We start from the raw sequence: 27,386 nt of genomic DNA on the forward strand, positions 1-27,386 counted from the left end.
TTTTTGTGAGCTTAATGCCGTATTCCATTTATTTATGTTTTTTGTCAAATCACTGACAATTCACATTTTTTTTATGAAATGAAAGCAATTATATCATTTTGACCATCTGGAGAAGTGATGTGTATTTTTGTAAAATATTTAAATAAAAGGTGTGAGGAATTCATAGTGTCATTTGAGGAAGTACATACTCATCATGCAGCCACAAATTTAGGATGGTTGGGTTTACAAATGAAATTAGCTGTTTCTATATGTTGCTCAATTTCAATATACTTTTACAATCAAAGGCAATTTATGGTAATTGAGAGACAAGCACAGACCATTTTAATTTGTAGAGTTGTTTTTACTGTTGTCTTCAGTAACACGTGAGTAAAGGTAGCTAAAACACTACCATGATTAAAACAACCATCACTTCTTGAGAAGCAATAAACTAATAAAAGAAAACATTCGAGTGCTCAGCATACTGTAACAAAAATATGGCAGTAGTTGGTACATTTATCAACAAGGCACCAAAGGTATCGATATTTGATTTGTTTTGTCCCTGCTTCTGTATAAGGTTGCCTGAATTAGAATAAAACCTATGTCTGGAGTGTGAAAGTAAAAAAAAACAAGGCTCCTTCTCTGTGTACCTGTGTTGGCTTCTTTAATTTCTGCCTGACATGTAAAGGGCAGCTCAGGGTTTTAATGAGGTTCAGAAGTGCCATACCTTTGATCAACTTGACAGTGAAGTGGTGACAATGATACTTGGTTAACAGATAGATGACTAAAGAAAGTCCTTATGATGAGTGGCATAAGTAACTGACAAAGTAGAAAAAAAACACAAGCATATTATCATAGTTCACAGAGAGGGGGTGACAGTCTCCCGGTCATACTGGGGAATCAGTGGAGAAACACTGGCTGCTATCACCTGTCAGTACACATGTTTTGATCTGAGGCCTTCCTCCTGTGCTCACGCTTGTCCACACTTCAGTGAAGGTGAGCGTTGAGGTCGTACTTCTCGCAGAATTTGTCCGTGAAAGGGATGCAGGTGAGCAACTCGCACCATTCACACTTGATTGGGTAGACATAGAAGAGCACCACGAGGCCTGAAAAGAGCCCGACAAACACCAGCAGGAAGACCATGATCTGACAGCGTTTGCGGTAGAGGTCCGTGCGGCCAAAGCTGATGTAGGGTAGGAAGGCGAAGGACAGGAAGAAGCCAGAGATGAAGCCACAAATGTGGGCAAAATTGTCGATCCAGGGCAACAACCCAAAGGCAAAAAGGAAGAGCACCACACACAGCAGCTTGGTGAAGGCCCTCCAGGGCTGGGCCAGGATCTGCCAGCTCTGAAACAACTCCACAAACAGACAGGCCAGTATCCCAAACTGAGAGCCAGCTGGGCCAACCTGAGACAGAGACAGAGACAGCATCACAAAACATGCATTTTTTAAAGTGCTGTGCATCATATTTTTTTTAATATAGTGGGAGATTTCCTATAGAGAAACCTCTAACTCATAAATTCACAGTTGATTTTGAAGTGTGTGCATGCAACAGATGATCACCTCTGCTCTATAGGGCAGGAATATGGCTGATGCTAAGTTGCCAGTGATCCCACTGAGGATGTAAATGATGGAGATGCGCAGCCAGCCTGCCAGCTTCTCTAGGTCTCTCAAGATGGTCATCTGGAAAGCCACCGAGACCAAGCAATGAAGAATCCTGGGAGGACAGACAAAGAACAAAGTGTTCATGTGCGATGTAACGTTTATGCGGGTGAAAAGCCACATGTGTCGGTAAGATAATCCCCTCTGTGTAAAGCCATCAATAACTGACCATGGTTGACTTTGTCCATCGACAAAAACGGCCGCTATCTCATTGAAGCGTAATGAGTTTGTGCAGCGAGGGCACTTTGTTTAATTACCCAGGAGACAGATAACAGCATGGGGATGAAGCACTTCTCCACTTAAGACTAGGGTCAGCTTTATGTACTGACTGACTGACAGGTCTAAACTCAACATATGGACCTTTAGCTGGAGCAAATGTGCTGCTCCACCTGATGATGATTTACATGCAAAATCTCCTTTCCGTACAATATTGGTTGTATTATTTGTACTGCCGGACATATAACCTTCTTTGAACTACCCAACGTTATCTAAAACTTGTCCCACAGTCAATTTATTCTAAATACAATTAGCCACCATTAATTAGACATTTACATATTTACCCTCAGTAAATCTGCTGTATGCCATCTTGTTGTTACTTTGTTTGTTCTTTAACATTTACAGAATGTCTAGTTATACTATAAGTGTATTAAGTTTGTTGTCATCTAAGTACATCATGAGCTACTGACATCTGGATTCAATTATGTGCCACAACCGTCTGGATAATTATGACTGATTGTAATCTTTATGGCTGGGTGCCCACACAGTTGTTAAAGACACTGAACTAACCTAAGAAAAAGAAGACTTTCAATGTTTTAAAGTTTTCTAGGCTGACCTGGTATTTTTAATTAAACCGCTGGTTTGCCAAACTAGTGGTTTAACTAACAAAATCCTTCACACTGTTATTTCTTTTAAACCTAACTTTTTAGGACAACCCCAATTCAACAAAAGTTGGCACAAGTGTTAAATGGAAACAAAAACAGAATGAAATAATTTGTAAATGCCATCAACACATATTTATTCAAAAGACAGAAATTCAAAGAAAAGAAAAAGAAAGAAAAAAATTAGCGTAATCATTGATAAGACAATATCTAATTACACAAAACTGCATTTCAACATCCTGACAGCTTCTGACTCACCCAGCGTGAAGGAAAAGTGAGAGCCACAGCCTATAAAACTGATCTGGGATCTCTGGGTTGAGGAAATGCAACAATCCACATACATCATCCATGCAGTGCACCTGAAGTGGGACACAAAAAGCTTATTATTAGCAATAAAAAACATATAGTTTCAATCTAACATGCAAAAAGCGTACAAATGAAGACAAACTTTTACACACTTCCCACAAATAAGTGCTTAGTGTTTTGATATTAAGGAAGTACACAGAGAAAGATTAAAAATAGCAACAGCTAAACTGCTACATTCTCACGAGATTTTAAAATGTTTCATTTGTGTACGATAATGAGAGTTTCTTACTTGTGAGCAGAGAGTTGCCTCCTCATGAAAGTAGCCATTCATGAAGTCGCAATATTCGCGGGATGTGATTTCACACCTTGAAGAACACAAGCAGGAATTAATAATCTTGTGACTAATTATCCATTTAGTTTCAAACTAGTAAATGTTTTTTTGTAAATTCTCTTCTCACCTCCCTTTGGTTCCGATGCAACAGGGCCGCCCAGTGATGGTACAGTCTATATGAGGCAGGTTGGTGTGGTTCCCTGTGTTGTACCTCGTACAAATCTAAAACCCAGAGCAGAGGAGCAACATTCATCTCTTCGTGTGTGATCTAAAAAGGACTTTCAACTTATCAGAAGGCTCACCTGAACATTTTCACCAAAAAAATGAGCACAATTTAAAACATCTGAACACACTGCTGATTTAATAGTGTCCAACATATTACATTTCAAGGTAAAAACAGACTTTGGTGCTTTGATAAATGTTAGTTGTTTCATAATCTATTCCAGGGTTTATTCAAAATTCAAAACGACTGGGAGGGGACTAGGAGGAAAACTCCACAATACAACAAACACACGTTTAAACTTAGACTGCATTTTGCAAGAACAGCAAGATGAGCCATTAGTACTTCTTAACATGTATTTCTTGTTTGTGCATGCAATCGATTTGCATATTTGTCAGGAAGGGCAGACCCTGACAGCAGCAGTGGTTCTACATTAGTTTCAGTGCAGTCAAATTAGCATTATTTATAAGCAGCTAAGGCTACTAGAACTCAGGCCATATGAGAGCGATCACCTGTGATCTCACTTTCTAATACCAGACCAATTCTTTATTGTACTCACTGGCCACTTGGTGATATCATCAGGCCATTCATGGGGTGACACTGATGCTGGCTCTAGACATATTCTGCAATGAGAAACAATATGCTCATTATCAACAATTTAATTTTATTATTATCAATTAATTTTATTGAGTTATTGTATGCTGTAAGCTATAATTGTAACAGCTATTTTTGTGTCCCACCTGGGATCCTGATGGCACACCGAGCCATACTTTCTGTTTTTACCATTCAACTGGGGGGTGCTAGAATGGTCCGGCCACTTTACCCACACAGCTAAAGTACTCTGAGAAAAAAAATAACAAAACAAAACACAAAGAAGATGGATTAGAACTGCGAACTATAGCGTTGACCTGTATAGATTGCAAAGACCAAGAAACACTTAATATAGAATTGTGTTTGTTTACAGACCGAGCATTCCTCCTCTGAGGTTTGGACACAGCCAGAGCGATCGTTTCGCACGCAGCAGGCAGACTTGCTCTCGATAGCTCTCTTTTCCCTGATAAGTTCATGAACTTGCTTGTCCTGACGCATGCACGGAGAAAATTTGGCCCCCAAGTGGATCAAAGCTTCCTAAGAATGCAAATGTAAAACTAGTGCAGTATTTATTTTAAAACTTTATATGTGCCCTTTGTTTCAATTTCAACACACACACACGCACACGCACACGCACACACACACACACACACACACACACACACACACACAAAGAGAAGTGCTTACAGAGCTTGGCCCGATCCAGAAGTTCTCCTGCTGTACAAACTTGACATTTTCATACACACCTTTGTTTCTTAAAACCTAAATCAGAAGACATGCAGAGAATGCACTTAAGCTGGGAGAGTGGTAATGAGATGAAGATATGGTAAAAGAGCATTATCAAAGATCGTCATCAGTGACTGATCCAGAACTCACGGAATCAACTGTCTCATGCTGTGAAAAGCCTACTGGTGCAATGCCGTAGATGCATACAGCCAAGATAGTGATGAGCAAATGGACAACGGTGATCCAGTAAGTAAAAAATGGCCTATGGAAACAAAAAGTTTGTACTGCATTAAAAAAACATCATCCATCAGTGCCATCCATTGAGGGGAGTAGAGAGAAAGTGCTCATTAGTCAGATCTGTAGAGTATTGCACTACCTATGGTCATCCATGTCCTCTATTTGCCTCTTGACGTAGCTGTCAATGCGCTTGCGGTAGGTGCGGTTTGTGAGCTTCCCTACCATGCCCAACCCATAAGGCCTCTTTTCTCGAGCAAACAGCTTCTTGACAGGTACAGCGATCCGCTGCCCACGACGCTGTCCATTAACACTCACCACCTCCTGCCGCAAGGGCACCTTTGGTGGACCTGGAGTTCCTTCTTTGGCTTTACGCCACCCTCGCTCCAGAGGTCTGGAAGAGGTTACAGAGCAAAGGCAAAGGAATGACACAAATTACAAATGGGTAATTAGCCCAACAATTGAGAAGTAAGATAATATTCTGTAACTTTTGTCCTCAACATGCAATGTATTATCTACATCTTCTTTAGAACAAACAACAGTTTACAATATCATGATCGGTGTTTGTGTCGGCATGGGTGGAATGACTGCAACAATTAACACTAAAAAGGTTGAACAGTTACTCACAGCATGAGGTGACTTCTCTCAAGTTCTGTTTTATCTAGGGCACTGCCTGTCAGCTCCATCTCATCCTTTTTGCTGCTAGGCTCTGCCTCTTTCATGGCGGCCTCAGAAGGTGACTCAAACACTTCATCTGCATATGTAGACAACTCCTCATGCATCAGAATATCCTAGAAAGAACATAGCACAAAGTGGATCGTAAATAGGGTTGCAAAGGAATCTGTTGTTTTTTTTTTTTTACAATTATTAATCAGTTATAACAAATTATATTTATATGCCATTAATATATCATTGCTGTTTTTCCTGCCTTACTCTTGCAAAGAAAGATGTGTCCAATTCATCAGGAAAGTCAACTACATCTTCCTCCATGAAGCTGGCAGGGGTAAAGCTTCGTCTTTGGGCCCGCCTTAGAGTGCTCTCTCGTATCGAACGCCCCTGAGAACCACACATACACACAAACACATAGGAACATACAGTACGTACATTTATAGCTGTAATTTTGTAATCGCAGCAGGTTATAAAGTAACATAATGTGTGCATAGGTGTTAGCTTTTTGTCTGTTTACCATTGCATATGCTATGTCTGAAAGCAGTTCAGTGGCTGTTGTCCCTCTCACTTACTTTAACCAGTGCTGCTGCGGCCCTAAAGCTCATCTTTGCCACAGATTCCCTTTTCCGGCGGCGAGGCAGTCGGTTGAGACCTGAGCGGGAGCTGGTGAAGGAGCAAAGCGAGGCAGCTCCAGGTGTGATGGGGGTCTGAGGCACACTGTAGCCATCAACCTCCTCCACCATACGGAAGGCTCGTCCTCGAGCTAATGGGTCCACAATCTGGAGATCAATGGGTCCAACAAGTGGTAATTAGAAATAGACAAAGAATATGAGTTATGAAGAGAGCCCCATATTATTGCTTGTCCTACATTTACACAACATGTACCAACATACAACAAAGTAAACCCATAACATATTTTGTCACCTTTTGCATGCCATGCTGTGAGGTTGGGACATAGAGAGGAGGCGGGGTCTCAGTGCTGGTTAAGGAGATGTTGTCCTGGCTGGGCAGATCCATCTCTCGGATCACCTGTGGTTTCAGCTTTCCATAGCGCAAGCTGCAGTGGCGCAGGCTTTTCCTCTGCCATTTCTGTGTGGCATCACCGTCCTTACTGACCCCAAACCAGTCTGCTGTTCCCCTAAAAACACAAACAGCAAACTTTCAGATGTGGCCCACAAAACTCGCACAGAAATGACATCCAATCTGGCATAGTGATGCTTGGAAAAGAGATACACATGCACTAATTAATGACCCTCTTAGTCGATCTGTTTATGGAGGACTAGACCAGCAATTGTGTGGAACTGATAAAACCTAATTTCTTGAGATGTAAAAAAAAAAAAAAAAAGTGCCCTAGATAGTGCAAGTAATAGAGACAGTAGAGGGAACAAGTCTGGGCATATTTATGTCCAGACATACCAGGAAAGACAAGTAGTCAGGCAGACACACACTCACACACTGAATTAGCGCTGAGTCACACACTCTCCTAGAAAAACAGGGCAAACTAATTGCTGAAGTTCTGATACAGCAAATAAAATTCGAAATATTCAGATTTTCCTAACTGTAACTGACACATGCAACAAACCCCACTGGCACAGAGACGGATTTTTCTTTTTTTTTTTCTAAGACTTTATTTGTGTCCACTCCCTACGTCAACTTTTTTTCCACCAACCCTTAATGAATACACATTCACAGTCACAGCGATGAAGCCAAAACTTAATAAGTACCAGAGCAAACAATGTTACTGCACCCCGAGGGCAGGAAACGGAAGTGTAAACATTCTTCAAAGGGAAATTGAGGCAGGCTAGCTGTTTCTTCACTAATTAACAACTGGAGAGTGAATCTTCAGTGAAGTTAAAATCAGTTTCAAACATGGCTCAGTCTCTTTCTTAGAGAATAGTTTTGGTGCTTTTCAAAATATGTGTCAGTGACATGCTTAAACACAACTTTTTATCATACATGTCTGACTATTTCAACATTTGATGCTCTAACCTTTGTTTTATTAAGCAAGAAAACTGCATCTTATTTAAAATGCTAGCTCACTAGCAGTTCTTATAAGAAACGCTTTCTTGTGCTGGATGCTATTTGAGAGATGTGCAATGAAATGTGTGACCATCTGGCAGGCTGGGCCATTATTGTAGCTCAGAAACAAAAACAAATTTGCAATAAGAAAATGACTGCTTTGTGGCAATGACATGACTCACAAATGAAACAGCCGGTGCCTGAGAAACAATAACATGATGACACATTTTTGTTCAGAGGAAAAAACAATAAACACTTTTATGCAACATTTGCAAAGTATTTTGATAAATACAACTGCAAAATTAACACTATGCGCTACACATACTCAATTATTTCGCCAAAGTAAACAAGTGGGAACATGGCAGAGCATCATCCTGACAGGGGTGGGATTAGAGTGGGGTGGACACCCTCAAAATCTCATTTGTGTACTTTTTGTAGAATGTCCAGCCCAAGGAGAACTGACCAAATCTGAGACTGAAATAAATTCTGGTCAATATAGAATAAATGAATTTTTAAAAAATGAATTAATTATTATGTACATTCAGGATTTCTTCAGATATTTTGTCCCATTTGAATTCATTACCAGTTGCAACCAGGCAGAGGATCTCTGCAAGGGATAGTTTCTGTTCTGCCTTCCCACAACTGTTTATTAATTTTTGTTTATTTTTTATGGAGTTAAAAATATTATATGTAAAATAAATTAGCTATTTATTTGACATTTCTTACACTGAACAAACACTTAAACATGTTTATGATGATTCATATTGATATATAATTTATTTTATAATAAAAGACTTTAAATTTGAGTTTAGAACATTTTAAATTATTTTACAAATGTGCCACCATATTTTGTGCATGTGCCCCGCCGGTTTAAAACAGTTCTCCATCTGACCTTGCATGCTAATTCTAAAACCTGCAATCTTGTTGAGGACCTCCTGCCATACCTGAGCAGGGTTCTGGAGAGTGAGTGGTGCTTCCTGGTGCTGCGGCGAGCAGCCCGCTGGCCCTTTATGGGCACCGTGTTAATCCGTTCAAAGTGCACCCTTCTGCTGCTGTGACCAGGCAGAGCAGGGCCGGAAGGTGGAGAGAAGAGATAGTTGGAAGAAGGAAAAAAGAGAAAAGACAATAACAGACAGTGATAAGGAAAAGTGCAGCTGGACAGTAATGTAGCCACCATGCAGAAAGTGCGAAGAAGACTGTTAGATTTGCAACATCAGGAAAGCTATTAGCCGACAGGCAGATGGCACTGAGGCTGTTAATCAGAAACACTCATGCAATTTGAGAAGTAATGAAAGGAGAAACAATGTAGATATGTAGAAAAAACCTTTTTTACATTATTTAGTATGGGACACATAGGGCTGCCGATATCCTCCGATATTATATAGAGTATTATAGCATAAAATTCAATTCATAATCTGCAAAACTGTAAGCACAATGTAGCCAACTAGATATAAGTAACAACACAATTTGCATTCTACAGAAAAAAAACAGAAAAAAAAAAAAGAGTAGTTCTTCATATTATAATCTTGAGCATTAAATGAATCCTTGTTATTTTTCACATATATCAAGCTGTTAGCATACAGTTTTATATCAGTCCAGAATACTGGTAGCTGTCATTACCTCTTTATCGTCTGTGTGATGGATGACTGGCGTTGCAAGACAGGCCGCCGGGTGTCAAAGAGGTCTCGTGGTGGGGACTGGAGGTGAGAGTTGTCCACTGGCATGCTGATGCTGCGTAGGAATCCCTGCCTCTTCACTGGCTACACAGGAAACATAACCACTGGCAAAGTCAGGACACAAGTCATGGCAAGATAACAAAGATCACAAGACGATTCAATGAGAAAGAGCACCTGAACAAAAGTGGGAGGCTCGTCTAGTGACATCTGAGCCGTGGGAATGTCCAGTCTGAGCCAGGGAGGTTTCTTCCTCTGCAGGCTGCTGGTGCTCTCCCGCCGTGGTTCAGCCATGTTCTCTGTCCCACCCCAGACCTGCCAGCTACACCAAGAAAACAGGTCATTAATAATAATTCAATAATTATTGTCAATTAATTGCATGTATCTTACGTAGTCTCAAAAATAAAAATTTGAAGGGTATTGTTTGCAGTTATAAACCTGGGGGCTTTGAATGATCTGTGCTGTGACATTGTTTCACAAGAGGGTGCTAGGGCCTCCTATATGATTCAAACATGGGTGTTCACACACAAGTTCTATTTTTTAGATAGTAAACAGACCCCATTCCTCAAAACAGTTCACAGAGCCATTAAAAAAGTAATAAACATTTGTACTGCAGACTGAGGAAGTTTGCAGTCTTAAAAATAATCCTTTAATAGTACAGCTACAATCAAGCCTAATCCCTCTTTGTGGTTAAAAGTTGCTCTGCTTACAGGAGACATCAATCAGAGCGTAATGATTGTGTGTGCATTCCCATGACGAGGTCTCTGAACCACAGGAGGTACACAGTAAACTTCAGCGTTAGACAGTCTGTCTGTAGTAAAAGCCTTGTTGTCAACAGCCTTTTATTTTACTGTGCAGCCATCTAACCTCAGTTCTGTGAGGCCTGGTGGTTAATTTCCTGTCTTTTTCACATAACCATCATTTAGCTTTAAGTTACATCATTACTGTACATAGTACCACTTTAACTAGTGTTACTACTTAAGTAAGTAGTATTATGATGATCCATCCATTGGTAATAAAGCTTTTGTCCCCTCTGCAGACCAGAGGCATGTAAAGTGTAAATGTGTAAACTTGCAAAAGAGGGCGTTTCCTCAGCTTTGGAACTGTTACCAAACCAAATAAATATGAAACATCCCTTTTGTAAGGCATTACAAGCATTACATTGCATTACACTGCCCCAGAAACGCTAGTTACCTTATGAGCTTTGAACTTTGAGCACTCACACCCGGTCACATTGTCATATCTGTTGCTACAACTCCAGCACTTTAAAAAATCATTCATGGCTTCTAGTGAACACATCTGCTTCACTTTGCCCTTTATCACACAACAGGCTTATGAATGTCTGTAAGTGCAAAGCAGCAAAGACAGTAGGAAAACCTCAGGCTGAGGGCAGCAGAGGTCATGAACCATGTGTTATTATTTAAACATAGTCTAGTTCCTGCTGAGAGATTTCTCAATTCACAAGTTCATAGACGTTGCAGTACTTGTACAGTTACAACATCATATATTTACATTCATGCCACAATAAATTCAATAAATGCATAACAACAATTTAAAAACTAGATGGATTATTTATAGTACAGTACAATACATCTCGCATTCACTATCAGCTTTTGACTTTGTGCATCTATTAGCTGTTTGACCCTGGTTACATTGTGGATTGTGATAACAGATTAGAAAAGCAGATGTGAAAAATACTGAGGGAGATGAGTGAACAAGGAACAGAATGTAAAGTGACTTTTTGAAAACTACTCACTCTGCCCCACTTTAACTCATTATTGTTTATTTTAAAATACAGCAGCAGTCATTTGCCTGTAATTCCACTTAAGAATCAGCACAGACTTTCTCTCTCATGGACTGGCTACTGGTTTAGGGAAATGCTAATATGACACCAGTATCTCGCATGTGCACGACTCGTTGTTGCAACAACAGCTCTCTATCTTGCCTCAGGCTAAAACACCCAACAGTTAATTACTTTCGGCATTAGTTCGAACAGCAGGGCTCCTAATATAGAGCAGATCTCGGAAGGGAGGGAGCATCCGCTTCAGGGTTGCAGATAGAAACAGACTGGGACTGAAGTGAAAGTAGACAGAGTAGACGAACATAATTTTCCTCTATACTAAATATTGTTTGATTGCTTAAGCTCCTCCTGTTAACTCTGTTTGCCCTAAATGTTAAGTCGATGCTGCTCTGTCTAAAGAAAATGTAGGAGCGATGGGTGGAAGCAAACTACACATGTCCCATTGTTCCCGATCCTGAGCTTCTCCAGCTTTCCACTTTTGGCTTTTTTCCTGTCTACTGTCTCCCACACATTTCATTCTTGTATGTGGTCTCTCTGTGAGTGACTGCCATTTCAAGGCAAATACTGCCTCATAGTTGCCTGCTGTCTTCTTGCTTATCAGATTAAACCCACACAGAGCGAGCTAAAAAATATTCCAATCTACGTAAATAAAGGGAGACGGAAGCTGAAATATCAGAAACAATTAGAGACCAAGCATTACTATATAAGCTTCAGTCAAAGAAGGAAAAATTCCTAATCATGTCAAAAACACTTCAACACATAATGGAGTCTTGCTGATATGGAGTCTTGCTGAAGATCCTAACAAATTTCCTGCAGCAGCACCAATATGGCTATTGTTATGGTTTTCCATTAGCTTGATAATTATTAGGTTGTAAAAACATTTGGTCACAGCCCAACGTAAACCTCCAATGTTCTACAGACAGCCAAGCTTTGGAAGTCTGTCCTATTTCTCTCTCTCTTCATCTGCCAGAGTCAACATGGCAGCTGAATTGGCATGGGCCTGTGACTCGTGTCTCAGGAGAAGCTTAGCTGGAACACTTGGCATATCCACTGCTCATGCTCAAGCATTGGCCGCAACAGACACTGACTCATTTCTCACCATGAGGGGGCACTCAAAATGTCAGTCATCTCTCCTTTGAGTGACAATTACAAATCACTGCACGGGAAATATAGGACTTCAGGCTGGTCCTTGAGAAGCAGATACCCTTGGGGGGAAGGACAGTTGATTGAATTCTGTGTTTGGCAATTATCCAGGCTGGAGGATTAGCCTTACCTTGACAGAGCATGTTATCTCTTCATGGTCGAGTTCAAAAGCAAAAGAAATGTCATCTTGAAGTAATGGCTTATTGCAAGGCTATGCTATTCAAACTATTTAACTTGACTAACTGCTTAGCTAATGAACCATATTTTACCTCACACTCATGGTGCTTTAGTGCTGGTTGAGATGCCATCTGGCATCAATTTGATACATTTAATAGTTTGCCACATTGTTTACATTCCCAGCACTGATTTGAGGCTCACAATCTTCAGACCACTGTGATATGATCTAGTTTCTTAAAAACATTTGTTTAGAGTTTAAGATTCACTTCTAAAGAGGGAAAACACCCACACCCGTAACTTTGCACTGTGCCTCGCAAGACTGGCTTCCTGCTGTCAATTTCTCCTTGTGAGAAACTAACACTTCCTACTCAATCACGAGACCCACGACAACCCCGCATGGATTGTTTTAAATTCTTGCAGAGACATTGCCTCTCCAGACCACTACTTTCTTCCACAGGCGGACAAAACGCAGAGGAAAATCTAATGTCACACCAGGTGCAGGAGCATCCAACCAGCCATAATCATTGAGATTGACAGGCCTACGTAACCAGCACTCTCTTTGTGTGTCTGGGAAGCTACAATTTATTGTGTTATGCTCTGCATACAAACTCAAAAGAATTAAGTTTTTCATTACATCATTTACTAGAATCACTTGATAAATGGTCTCTAATGAATAAAAAAAGCCACTGGTTTATGAGAACAGAGCCCCAGCTGTCACAGGTGAGGCTGAGTGAAAAGCTACTGTAACTGGCTATGAGGGCTGTGCCACTGTTTTATTTTGTGCTTGTTCGTTGCGTACATTTTCGTGCTTTAAATATACACAGAGGCTTTCAGGAGGAGCTGTTTCTCATTCGTGAATAATATTATAGTAATGTGGTCATAGCCTTTTTTATATCACGTCACAATGTATTAATTTTTCACCTTACGGAATTATTGAACAACATTCCATATACACGATTATTTCTAATTACAGTTCAAGCCAAAACCAACATTCCTTAAGTTCTCTAGTTGAAACTGAACCAAGCTGAAATGGCAGGGCAGGAAACCAGATGAAGCTAACCATTCTGGACAGGAGCTGGCTGGCTTCCGGGCACTGTGTGTACCCTACTGCTATGCACTACTCTACAGGAGGCAGGCTAGTTGCAGCCACACTGATGGTGGCTGACAGAGCAGTGTCACTCAGGCTGACAGGGCCACAGGTGGCTGGCCAGGTAGGGCTCTGCTTGCCCCTAGCAGGGAGTATAGAGGTAGGGTAGGCAGTAGAGATGAACAACTGTCGCCTAGCACAGATGTCCAGGCGCTATGATGGATAACCTCATTAATCTGGGTGGTGAGAAGTCCAGATACAATATTCTTAAAGGCTGCAGCACTTCCCGGTATAAGGCCTTCGTTCCTCCTTCTCTTCCCGCGTCTTGCTGCTTTTCCAAGTATTAGCAAGCAGGAAACTGAGGAGTTTCCCAATAGATCAACAGATAACAGGAAACATTTGCTCTGTCATTTTTCTACTGGAAATCTTTGGGCATGTCCAGGTCCCATTTGGTCTTCCCCATACTCTAATGCTTACTTATTTAGTACATGTGCTTCTACTACCCATTGTTTCTTAAGTCTTGCTCCATATTGGAGGTGAGGTTTGGAGAGAACGGCGGGAACAATGGAAGGAAACTGCGCTATTCTGAGAGTTGCTCTCTAAGTTGTTCTCTCACTGTTATAAGCAGTAATATTCTTGATAAAGGCTCTTTTGAATCTAAAAAGAAATACAAAAAAAATCTAAAACTTTCCAAATGAAATGCTGGAAAACTAGGTCAGACAGACTTAATTTTGCTGTTTTGCCATTGTGAAATCAACCTCAATATACAGTAGCTGCAGTTCCCCTAAATGGGATTTTGCAATGATGAGCAAAAACTCATGACCACATAGTCATTCTAGTGAATGGGTGGAGGCATGTTGGAAACACTACGCAGAAGCAACAGATCTAGCAATTTATGCTGGCACATGATCTAAATATAAATCTGTTGCACTTAATAATACTGCAGGCATGCATCTTCTGTAGTTCCTACAGGCATCTGAGGCCCATCTGCGCATTAACAGCAGAGAGATGCTTTTGATCTTTATATAGCACATCATGCTTCCGGCTGGGATCAATTAAAAAGCTGACAAAAATACAAAGCGTGAGATACTTCATTTGCTTAGAACAGAAAGAGAGAACAGAAACTGGCACTAAAAATAAATGTTATTCTGCAGTGCAGATGCTAATACCAAATGACTTCACTGGTTGTGGAAGTTGTTTTGGACTCAGTTATGTATGATATAACCAAGGGACAAATAACCGTATTTGTCAGCAGGTGTCTCTTCTTTTCTGGCTGCCCTGGTGACTGAGTTCAGACCACAGGCCAGACTTAACATCTGTGAGCTACTTCGTATCTGTCCATCTTACATGAGAAATAAGTAAACATACATACACACATATAGAAAGTGACGTGCAAGTGAGCAACTGTAAAGTTGCAGTCATCTGAGTTGACACTAGTGACATATGACAGCTTGTCATACCAAACCAGCACTTACAAACTTAAAAAACCCACACAGAGGGAGACAGCAGAAATATCTGCTGCAGCTGACCCTGAGCTCAAGTGTCACAGCTAGTTGAGGACCAGGGACGGCAGGCAGGCAGGGCTGCAAGGTGGGTGGTTGAAGGTAGGCACAGATGACAGTCCCAGCCAAGAAGGGTGGAGCAGCTACTACTTTTCACCATGGTGGTCCACAGGTCCTTAGCTCTGGCTGTCAGCATTTAGGGGGATTTTATAATGGAGACTTTGGGGTGACAGATTTTTTTCAGTCTATTGCCAGGCTCCCTCCCTGTCATAACAGTGTTTACGAAATGACAGGACTGAGTGCCAGAGATATGAATAGTTCATGAAAGTAAAATTGGCCTTCTAACATTGGGCTGTGTGCATGTGGTTTATTTATAGAACTCAATTGCAAATGCATGTCTGGATGAAACTGTAGACTACCATGAAAAAACAACCTACTTGACATCTCTGGGTGGTGGGACATTTTCTGACAAAACTAAATGCGACTACACATCTCAAAGACTGCACATCAAACTAGCTTTATATAACTGGATGCATCCATTTATCTCTGTGCAAGACATGAACACCACCACAACTAATATCTGTATTCCACATCATCCTGCCTGCAGCTCTTCCTGTTTTCCTATACAAAGTCTAATACACAGCCAGTTGAATACAGCTGCTTGTGTTTGGTTATTTTATCAGTACAACGCCCAGCCTTTCAATGGGCAGTAATATCCTGCACAGGAAATCAATGTGAAGGAGAGGTGAGATGTGTTAACAGTACACAAAAGCAAGATATATAATTACTTTCATCTCAGTGTGTTTATAAAATCAAATAGCAGCCAACTGAATATCAGCTATGCTTTAGCACAAAGTTTTCTTCTAGCTACACAGGTCAAACATTATTACATGCATAACTAATTCAGCATTTGAATTATTTAGCTATTCAGCACAGGTGAATTATTTACTACTGTTCTTTCTAGGGTTGATGTGCAAGTGGCTGATGCCCACAGGCTAAATTGACTCTTTTCTCAGTACTGCTAATGGGCCTGTTTTAACTCACAACAGCAGACAGCAAATATAAGTCTCCACTTCAGTGGAAAAATGAGGCTAACTTAGTTAATCTGTGTCATGTCTCAGTCGAGAGCTGGTTTGTGCATCTAATCTTGAGGAAGCAGCTGACAGAAACAACTCCCTCGACTATATATTTTTATATACACATCACATGCAAAAATAACTAGATATGGTTTTCTACAATAACAAAGTGTGTTTATTCTGTAAGCCCTTTAGTCAGATCAGGTAACACCCCTCTAAAATCAGTGAAACAGTTTTCATCACTTTCGGATAAACCAGCCGGTACATAGTTTTATGGACAGAATCTGGGTGCTGGATCTGAAGCAGCTAATCATAAACTTACCGTATTTTCAGTTGTACCCTACAAGGAAACTTGGTGCCTACAACAGAGTGGGAAAATGCAGCAGTCCTTGAAACCTCCTACACAACTCAACACTGAGGCACAGAGTATGTGCAAGCAATGTGAACAAAATGCTCCAGACCTGTTGGGGCTGTGTGTTGAGGGCAGTTAATGAAATTCAACAAGACTCTGATACTCCAGAGAACTTGTGGTAGGTGTGTAAAACCAAGAGCTAGAGGCCACATGAAAATATACTGTACCTGCTGTCACACATCTGGCTTTACAGAGACACACTAAAAAATACAGTATATTCTGTTGACAGGGCTGAGAGAGATAAAAAACATTTAGATTAGGCTACACATAACAAATAAAATTAATCTAATTAGATTTTAAATTGTTTTTCAAAAGGCTTTAAATTTGCAATTTTACATCTGTTGACAGAATGTCATACATCTAAAAGCCTTTTTAAAGATACATAAATACTTTTTTTACTTTGAATTAATCGATGGTAGTCAAAGCAGACTGAAATGAATAACAATGTAAATCACTACAGATCTCTATTCACAGAATTTCTGACCAGGCTTTGGTGTGTTTCTCACTCTTTTAGAGAAACTGTCTTAAAACAACAAAAGGAAGCAAGCCATGTTTCAAGCACATCCCAGTGCTACCAAAAGTGTCCTTAGACTACAAACAAGCCCCTTATTGTTTACAGGAGGTTTGACATTCTCTTCTTAAGTGAGTAAGAGGAGAATCTCAGAAACGGCATGTGATACCCATCTAAATAGTTTCCAACATGATATCAGCCTGAATCAAGTCTACAAAAGGCTGCATTGTAGAGCTTGACGTGGACTGGGATGAACAAGGGTCATTGTGCAGCCTGATCGTAGTCAAAAACAAGAGCAAGATAAAGATTATATTCCTCCATCAATGTAAAAGGCATGCTAAGCAAATTCCCAGCTGAAGTAAGGTTAGCTCCATCATGGTTTAGCAGAAATGTCATGATGAAGTCTTTGGTTAATGGATGAAAACAATGCTTGGCGATCTTATCAAATGTATATAAACAAAAGACACCATCACATTACTATCAAAACTACGTAGGGGTATCTTTGTGAAGTAATCAACAGGATTAAAAATAATTCACAAAGGAGGGCCCATCAGCTCTGTCATCCCACATCCTCTGTGAGAGACCACCAGCATGGAGAGAGGTCAGGTTACTGCTTATTTTACTGAGAAGAGCTGGGAGGAAGGAAGCGCTGAGCAGAGGAGGGGGAGACATGCAAAAGACGGCAGGAAACACACAGCAGACCAGGCGCATTCTCTGTGTCCGGTTCACATGACCACGGAAACAACATACACTTGTTCACATGCAGAGAAACACATCCACACTGTAAATGTAAACATACACATCCCATCCGTGGCCGTAGTAAAGCATTTGTCAGCCACTCTTGCCATGCACAGACTGCTCAGTAAGTGAGATCTCAGAAGAAAGTGACATCAAAGCTGACACATCTGCTGAAGAGAGGAGAACAAGTGTGTCCCGTAGTATTTAGACAAAGGGAACAAGTCATATTAGCATGTATTTAGGTAGAGGAGAGAAATAAAAGGTTGTGTACTCTTTCCTCACACTGAGCTTTCTAAAGCCAACCTGGAAAAGGGCAACAATGAGATTCAAATCTATTTCAGTTCGGCAGTTCAATTATACCACTATTTTACACTTAGCTCAAAGGGCAAAGAAAAACATATTTATTAAATATAAATTCCTCAATCAAATCATCAAAATTTGTCTAAGTGGATTAAACAAGTTGGATTTGTCTATGTGGATTAAACAAGTTGGAAAACTGCTCTTATTCTTACTGTCCAACATCACTGCAAAGTCTTTCTAAGCACAGTCTAAGATGAACCTGTATCAACAGGAGAGAAACGCCTATATTATAATTGTCAGATAATCTTCATGTGTAATAGTTATAAATGCAAGGTTTGTACACTTTTCTCCCACAATCCAAAAACATGTATGTAAGGTTTATTAGTGGTAAAATTGCCCGTAGGTGTGAATGTTAGTGTCAGTGGTTGTCTGCCTGTGTATGTGTCTGTGTGTTGGGCCTGAGATAGACTGGCGAGCAGCCCAGGGTGTACCCTGCCTCTCACCCAATGACAGCTGTAATAGGCTCCGGCACCCGCGCGATAAGCGTTACAGATAATGGATGGACGGGATGGAGGTTTATACACTTCTGTATAAAAAACAAACCAAACCAAAAAAATTATCTAAGGACAGGATTTTAATAATTATATTTGAAATGTATCTACATAAATAGAATAATTATAATATGAATCATCCTCTAACCTATTAGTGATATGATAAGTCTGAATAGTTTTCTGACTCAACCATCATAGCAAGGTTTTTAATTAAGGTTTTTATTTTGCACATGCTAAATTTACTAAAAAGCCTCTGTTGGATGCAACATGTAATTTCAGAAAATGTATCCTTGAAGGATTTGCAGACCTTTAACAGCACAGTGCAGATTATTGATTGACTGCATAGATTTTCACCTCTTACAGACTGTGAATATATGTACACATGCACATGTGCGTGAGGTGAATGCGCATGTGCATCTATGAGTGTGCAGAAGAATGTGTGCACAGCCTGGGGTAGCAGACAAGTGATGGACAGGGAATATCAGGCAGCCTACTTCTGCACCAAAACACATTTTCTCTGTTTGGGATGAAAGTAAAAACTTGATTACAGCTACAGGTACAGTAGGAGGATTTTATTTTATTTTTGCAGAGGTAACAGCCACAGAAACCTACTTACACTTCAGGTTCCCCTCAAGATAAGAGGCATGGGAAACTGTTTCTCTTCCACAGATAACAACCAGGTCACTTTAATAAAGCTTCCATATTTTAATTGTATTATCTTTTACACAGCAAATATGTGGATCGAAGAGAAATAAAAATGCATAGAAGTGCATAAATCTTAAAAGAATTTAAGGAAGTATTTAAAAGTATTAGACTCCATGCACAAAGTTTATCTGGATGAGCATAACTTTTGGAAGTGGTTTGCCCAACATATAAGTGCTACAGCTACAGTATTTGCTCTTGTCCCACTTCAAATTTAAAATTTAAACCAGTCTGAGATACATTAACTATTTTGGGAAAAGGAATGATATTAACTATAAAAAAATGTGTGTTTCTGAAAAAGTCTCTGACATTTCCAACCCACGCAGGATTATTATGGGTCTGATGGTTACTCAGTCAATGAGGTGGGACTCAGATGTGGGTCATTTTTGGCAGATGTGAACCACGTAGATTGTAAAGCTATGACTCAGATAAATGCGACGTGATACTTGGGCCTGTGTGTCACAACAACTGAAAATCGCTCATCAAAGCGGCGCCAATTCGATGACCATATTCTATGGTATTTAAAGACAAAAGAAAAAGCTATTCTGTACATGCAAAATAACTGGTTTGAATAAAACTAAATCCAGAAATGTTTCTTTAGCGTTTTTTCAAATTACATTACTTTTAATCACATACATTTTACAATAATTCCCAGAACAATGTGAAATGTGTAACGTGTAATTTCACTTTCATATGTGGGCATTTCTGAGTTATAATATCTTTAATCCAAAATGAACCTTGTCTGCGTGTCTACAGCTGTCAGGGGGATCCAGAATTCTGTAGACCACAGCATTCATATCATTCAATATATTACTTTCAGATCAGACAAAGAGTTTATTACTGGAACAAATGTCAGCTACAGAACAGATCAGTAATAAAATCAAATCAAACCACATTTTCAAGGTTTTCTGTTCACTGACCTCCATCCACTGCTGTATCTCCCAAAGACACAATCACCTTGTGTATTTATTAGTTAATAATCTAGACTGCCAGTTCAGGTCTGGGAGATGTAAAAGTGAGGATAACAGGGGTAAATAATAAAGAAGAAAGAAGCCATGCTGCTGGGCTGAGTGGTCTGTGGAAAACTCTCAGCAAAGGCACAGGAAAACTGGGAAGGCTGGGGCAGGTCCTGTGGGAACGTCACAGGCCCAGCGAGGAGGAGGTCTCCTCACCCCTAATATAGCTGAAGACAACACAAAACACACAGTCTCGTCTATGAAAAAAAAGTCTGTTTTCTCAGGGGTCGCAAAGCAACAATTCCTTACTCTGGTAATGACGTGACAATCCAATACTGTCACATAGGAGCCGCAAATGATATGCAAATATAATACGGGTGAGGACAGAGGATGTCATCTTCAGACAAGTTGAGAGAAGTGAAACAAAAAAAAGTGACAGAGTGGGAGTACGAACCCTGACCGGCTGCAAAGATTAGATTATTCGTTATTTGTATTACTGTTCATGTTTGTCTTTGCCTTGTTCTGTGTGAATATGCTTCACCACATATTAGACTTCCAGCCTGATGCCTTCACTATAGCTGGATGTGATCAACTTGAGCACTAGAAATGAAAAGCTTTACATGATTTTCTTTGGCATGAGGCATTACAAGCCCTGTCAGCTGGAAGGTAAAGTTGGCACATGGGTGTGAAGAGAAACAGAGGCAATAGAAAAGAAAAGCTGCAAGTTACATGGTCAGGTATTTCCTCAAATATGCATCAGTGCCTGGCTTGATCCCACTTAAATCAGTCTGACTGAAGAATACACTCAGTTTATATGAAACATCTGTAATTTAATAAGATGCATGAACTACCACATTTTGGTAACTTCTTGCCTCTAATATTTCAACATTTGGTTCAAGTTCAGTTAAAAAAGAGCATTCACACTGACTAAGCTCTACCTCTTCCAAAAAAACAAAAAAACAAACAAAATAAAAAAAGGCAAGTCACAGAGGAGTCCAAAACACACCCTCATTTCTGGGAAAGCTGCTGGAGTGAGTTTAGTGCGTGGTATGTGATGCTGGTGGGACTGTTGAAACAGTCCAGATATAACAGTGTGAGCAGTTCCATTCAGGGAACAGTCAACTTTAGTTTACCAGTCTGGTACACAACGAGGATTCACAGCCTCTGGGTATGACGACTGACTGTGCCAAAGATAGAGGGGCGGGATGTAGGAGCGCAGTGGGCCAGGCTGTGGCTATTCTATTTAAAACTCCACTATCATTGCCACTGTAACATAGCTGGGATACTGTATCAGTTGGGGTGTTCCTTGAGTTGTTCCTGTGGCCTGACAATGAGCTGAGAAAAAGTAAACAGACGCTACAGAATGTTGTCAGTCCGGCGGTTCAGGCCACGCGGTGCATGGATTACACTGCAGTCGCCAATGTGGATTAGCAAAACACACAGAAAAAAAGGTTGAAATTGCTGTGGTTGTCTCCTTCTGTCTAAAGTACTAGTCTGCGAAAGTCTTTTTAACAATTTATGTGGGTTTATACATTTCAACAACCTGCTTTATTGATTAAAATGATTTGTCTATGACCATTAAAAGGATGGTATAAATACCTTGCATTATCTTCCTAGGTGGTTCTTTTCATCATATAGAATGGTCTCCCACTGATAGGTGGTTAGAAAGTGCTACTAAGGGTAATAAGATTCATCTGTACACTATAAAGTGATTTTCCAACAAGGAGAGTGCATTGATTTTTTACGAGTTGACCATCAAGTTGCACAGGTTTGCAGTATTGTTGTAATGTAACCCTGTGTGAGCTTTGTAATAAAACCCTCTATTAGGGGATTTCACTCATCCAAGACTATGCAACTGCAACACAGCCTCCTGTATTACATTATATACGCTATGTAATATATATACTGTATATACACAATTTCTCTTTTGAGGCCTCAGGTACAAACAGATATTTAATGCGTTATCTGTGGCCTTGTCTGGTGAGAGCTCTTCAAACACAGTTAGGAAGGGCAAAGTTCAAGGTGCCATTGTTGTTTGTCTGTTAGCGGTGACCTTCTGGGAAAAGGCACACAGCATTCCCACAGCTTTGCCTTGAGGTTAACCAGCCTCAGACACCCTGTCAGAGAGAACACAAGCTACCATACCAAAACTACTCTGTAACTACTAACCTCAAATTAGATGTTTTCGTCTCTGCTACTGTCTAATGTTGACTTCAAATAACTTCTTTGTAACCTATATTTTCAAACTAACCACATCTCTGACTTTCCTTTAGAAAGGTTTCTTGTAACTTCTGAATGCTGGTTCATGTATGGCTGTCTGGCTCATGAAAGAAGGGGCACTGAGAGAAGGGTAGCGTGGCATGCTAGCAGACGAGAGGCCTGGGAGACTCAGAAGTAAACCTGAAATAGCCCAGCTGCTGAATTACAGCATTACATCACAGATTACTTCACTGTCATGGCTGCTGCTGCATCATGCCACCACAAAGATGTCATGGGACAGGAACAACTGGATGCAATGGCTTCGAGGCTCACAACTAAGCCGTCAACTGGGGAAGCACTCAAAAGTTTTTCAGTGCCCAGGGTTTTGTATTTCCGGGCAGATAAAGGAGCAACCATAGCATAATTATTCTTATGAGCAAACGGCCTGCTTCCTGCGTAAATAAAATCAGTGCACCACAACAAAAGCATTTTCAGTTGTTTGGTTTGTGCCTCCTTTGACAAAGAAGAACGTATCCACTTAAATTCCTTATTATATATGCACGTCAGACAGCAGGGACAAAACGTGGTTTCTCGTTTCAACAAATGGTGCATTAGATGACACGTGAGAAAATTCACTTTTCCTGCTGCTGACAGCTTAGTCAAAAATGTAACCACATGAAAGACAAAAGAATATAAGCAGAGCGAGTACCAGCGAGGACTAAATCAAACATCGCCTGTGGGCTCTTCTACCATCAATACCTTGTAAAACCATACCTGACATGCTTTTTAAGTCAATGTCTGTTTAAGCACAGTTGTGGGAACGAAAAGTTGTAACCAATATATTCAACAGGAAAGTATGTGGATTGTTTCTAATGTGGAAGAACGAGTTCGTTAACGTGTTTGACATCTTGAGATACCACTGCCATGCCCCACATTCGAAAATCCACCTTAACTGTAGCCAACTTTTACACAAAGGAGACACTTACTGTCATAAAAAATACATGACAGAATCTGAGAACTATGTATTTCATCTCTATACTTAAAGTCATTAAGTGTTTGCAAACAAAGTGTCATGTTAACCTCTCTGATTTCATACACCCAGAAACATTACAACCATAGAATGGGTGGACAAGCTATGTTTAAACCCACAGAAATGTATTGAAATATTTGTCAAGACCACAAGGTTCTAAAGATATTAAGTGAAATTAGGACCAGCCCAGAAGTTTCAAACAATTTGAAATTCAATAAAAGGCAATATGATAGAGCGACTACAGCATGTCTGACTAAAACAGCTACTAGAGTATGTTGTACTTGACAAGTATTACTCCATTAACATTAAGTCTACACAAATATCAACCTGGTCAGTAATAAAAGGTAATTTTACGTTTTCCCAGTAAACAGAATTATTAAGTGGACAAATCTGTGACTTGTGATCCCGATGTGTTTGCTGGTGAAACAGCCTGGGGTTATTTAGAGAAACATGTGCTCTGCACGTATGGAACAGTTCAGCCCTGTGACGCTCATTTTGTCGGAACTCAGAAAGAGCTTTATCCAGAGACTGAAGAAAATGACCAACCATCTCAGAGACTACACCCATGTTCCAGAAAAGACAGATTTCAGATGGCTTCTTCCAGGAAACCTATAGCAGCAATGTGTTTGAAAACTATGTCATCTCATCAACTCCACTACAAATCTACAAGAGGAGCTCATTCTGAGCTCAAACAGTGTGTCCTTCTAGATACAACATCTCATACGTGAACTTGATAATTCCTCTCAAGGAAGTCCACGTATGAAAATCGTCACTGTGATGCTCCTCCTGCATGCTTTGAGATGCAAGAAAATAGATCTACTGAAAAATGCAAAGAATGAAGATCGACACCCTTGACCATGGTGTAAAACCAGTTCTGTAGCTCTTTGCAGGCAACACCAAGAGGCACTTGTACAGGACTTTGCACTTGGCCAGACTGACAGACAGATACCGCGCCGTGAGTCATGCAGGCATGACTACAGTGTGTCCCCCTCAGCAGCCCCCTGCAAAACTCACATACCATCTAGTCAACACAAGCCAGGCTGGTTGGTCCACCTGCCCCAGCAGAGCTTTTCCCAGTTCCCTCCAAGTATCATGTACCCCCATGCACCCACATAAACATAGAGATTGGAAATATTCTCTGGGGAGTCCAGTTGGAGTGGATACAGAAGATGAGCACGACTGATACTAGCCCACATCAGGGCCCTGCTTTAATAGTGTGATTACATCACCGTTAACCATGATCCCCCTTCCTCCATGTGATAAGGTTTCAGGAACACTGGGCACGCAAACCAGGCCATGTGCTACTGTGTCCTGTCTGCCAAAATAACTCAGCAGTTTTTAATACAGTGCGTCTATGATTTCACTTCAGTCTGCCCAGGTATTGTAGAACATTGGAGTGTGTAACCTTTATAATGTCAACAAGATTGCAATTTCTTAATATGTGTGCTGCTGTCCTGGAGCGTTTTAAACCTCTGACGAGTCAACGAGAGTATAGGTGGTCTTTCTCTTTTGTAGAATTTTTCCTCTTGTGACTGTGATCTGAGTCACTTTTGAGTCACAGTGTGTTAGAGCCTTGTGAAATAAAAAACAAAGATCTAACACTTTCAGGTTTAAAGGGGTCAAATGCAGAGAGATGATATGTAAAGCACATGCTGTGTGTTGCTCTTTTCATCCGTATTTTTCTCATGAATTATGTACCATTGCCATCTAAATTATAAAAAAAAACAATTGTGTCATGCTGTTATTTGCCACTGACACTAGCACAAACATTCTTAATTAAATCATTTGGAGGAAGATGATGTTGATGCTGCTGCTGATGATGACCAAGAAAAGGATGAAAAGGAGGAAGCACAACAAGGATGAGTCAAGTTATGGTGTGATTTCCTGCATGTGTTACATCATTATCACAACCTTTAGATTAATTCCTTCTGCCAAAATTACATTTGGGTCGAGCTACTCCCCATGAGCCTCGGCCATAGCTGGATCTGAAAATGTAAACCATTCAGCTGTTATGGCCCTGATGAAAGTCATCTCTTCTGAATTTGGCCAAGTTTAAGCAAAAAAAAAAAAAAAAAAAAAGTCAAAGTAATTTCGCTTCATAACCGGAGGTTCATATTGGACACAAGGCTCATTTCACACCTTATTAATTCCATTTCAACGCCACTTGAATGTGTGGGGTGTTCTACACTTTTTATAAAGGTGATTGGGCCTAAGGGCAAAGCCAATTAGACGACATGAACACTTTCAGTAGGGTCCTATCAGTATGAAAACTCCTCTACAAGCTCCGCGAACAGAACAGCAGGCAGTAGCCTTAATGGTGCGCGATTTAGTACGTCCAGCATGTACCTCAACGATTCTCCAGTGTTAAACAATCGACGAGTTGCCATTTAATTCGACTATTGACTGGTGGCAGTAAGCGCGTTTGTCCTCCTCGATCACGACGCGTGAGCGCTTCCTCTGGCGGCTGCCTTCCGTATGGGCGACCACAGGAGACGTAACGAGGCAACTTACCCTTGTAACAACCAGCTCAGAAGGTGGACGAAAAATCCGGCTTCACAGATCTTTTCCCAGGCAGCAGATTAGTGATCGGTCACATCATCTTGACAGCGGCGCAGGAATAAACGCGCGTCTCTTCCAGCCCGCAGATGTTCAAAGCCAAACCCGGTCCCGTGCTATGAAATCTGGTCACTCTTGATCACTCCAGCAGCTGAGACAGTCCAGGATGATGTGGCCGAAATGCGGCTGCCGCCCAGTTCTCTGCTTCGCACCTACGGGCAAAGCGTTCCCACACTGCTCCATGGAGCGACCCGGGGCAAGTTTTCTTCTGCCGGTTGTAGACCAGTTCAGTTTGGCGGTGAATCAGCCCCGCCCTGGACTGGAGACGGTCTGTGGAGAAAGCGAGCCCGTCAAGAGCCCCAACCAATCGGTATGTACACAGGGAGGCGCTGCTTCCCGGTTAACGGCGGTGACTAAGCGATATCCTCAGTCTTGGCTTGGACGAACGACTCCATCAGATTCACTTTAACACTCGACCATGATTTTATGTAGAGCGCCTTTAAATGTTCACGACTAACCAGATGGCCCCTAAACGATATTTACAAAATACTTTCATAATAAATTTGCCCCAGTGGAGGAAATCAGGGGGTAAATCTAAATCAACTTGCTGTTTACGATTTACTTAAAAATCAAAAATGGATATATACAGTGTGTGTGTGTGTGTGTGAAAAGGTAATTTTATATACATACATACATATATACACACACACACACACACACACATATATATATATATACACACACACACACACACATATATACATACACACACACGCACATATATGTGCGTGTGTGTGTGTGTGTGTGTGTGTGTGTGAAAAGGTCATTGTACTGTATATATATAAACGTATATATACGTTTACATATACACACATATATATACGCATATATTTATATTAATGGGCCTAGTTTTTTAGATGTTTTAAAACACATAGGCAGATTGCAAATTATGTTAGACATGTCATGTTGTAAAAATAAGATTATATAGACCTTTTCACATTTTATAATTTCCTCTTATTTGATAATACTTTGATATAAAGAAAAACATTAGTTTAATTATGAGTACCAGACTAATTTATAAACAGCACATATTAAGCCACTCTACATGTCCCTGCATATACAAAACCTTTGAATCCTGAATCTGAAGATAAAGTTACAATATACATGAACTAGCTCACACATAATGCTGAGTTTTCCAGGAATCAGTCCTAGAAAGGACAAAACAATGAAGCACTTAATCTGGTATAAAGATAAATCCATGAAAGTTAAAGTCTTTCTTCTCAAATCTTTGTTATAGCTCACCTTGCGCAGCCTTGTTAATTTTGCTTTACGTTGTGTAAACAAAACTAAAAATGAAATA

The 27,386-nt window shown here is 40.4% G+C and overlaps 1 protein-coding gene across 2 annotated transcripts; it reads right to left on the reverse strand.

Moving 5' to 3' along the window:
* Window positions 1-26,506, reverse strand: rhbdf1a (rhomboid 5 homolog 1a (Drosophila)). Of its 2 annotated transcripts, XM_067477574.1 has the most exons (19): window positions 25,982-26,506; window positions 9,463-9,607; window positions 9,233-9,372; window positions 8,557-8,664; window positions 6,518-6,731; window positions 6,166-6,372; window positions 5,858-5,980; window positions 5,552-5,715; window positions 5,067-5,318; window positions 4,841-4,952; window positions 4,652-4,726; window positions 4,340-4,501; window positions 4,114-4,214; window positions 3,933-3,996; window positions 3,281-3,375; window positions 3,112-3,187; window positions 2,775-2,875; window positions 1,540-1,693; window positions 1-1,383 (listed from the first exon to the last, which is right to left on the reverse strand). In XM_067477574.1, the coding sequence occupies exons 2-19, from the start codon at window positions 9,577-9,579 to the stop codon at window positions 964-966; spliced, it is 2,685 nt and encodes an 894-aa protein (XP_067333675.1). In that variant the 5' UTR covers window positions 9,580-9,607; window positions 25,982-26,506; the 3' UTR covers window positions 1-963. The 2 variants fall into 2 exon arrangements, with proteins under 2 accessions (XP_067333675.1, XP_067333677.1); XM_067477576.1 differs by lacking the exon at window positions 8,557-8,664 and having other exon boundaries at window positions 25,982-26,503.
* Window positions 26,507-27,386: the final 880 nt, after the last annotated feature.

This window comes from Channa argus, chromosome 15 (genome assembly GCF_033026475.1).
Source record: "Channa argus isolate prfri chromosome 15, Channa argus male v1.0, whole genome shotgun sequence".
Classification (NCBI taxonomy): Eukaryota; Metazoa; Chordata; class Actinopteri; order Anabantiformes; family Channidae; genus Channa; species Channa argus.

Excerpts from the sequence above, each read along its gene's own strand:
- rhbdf1a (XM_067477574.1), bottom strand. The coding sequence starts at position 9,579 with ATGGCTGAACCACGGCGGGAGAGCACCAGCAGCCTGCAGAGGAAGAAA. Across the intron at positions 8,665-9,232 it reads ATCACACAGACGATAAAGAG|CAGCAGAAGGGTGCACTTTG; the intron begins GTAATGACAGCT and ends GCCTGGTCACAG. Across the intron at positions 5,716-5,857 it reads ACACATCTTTCTTTGCAAGA|GATATTCTGATGCATGAGGA; the intron begins GTAAGGCAGGAA and ends TGTTCTTTCTAG.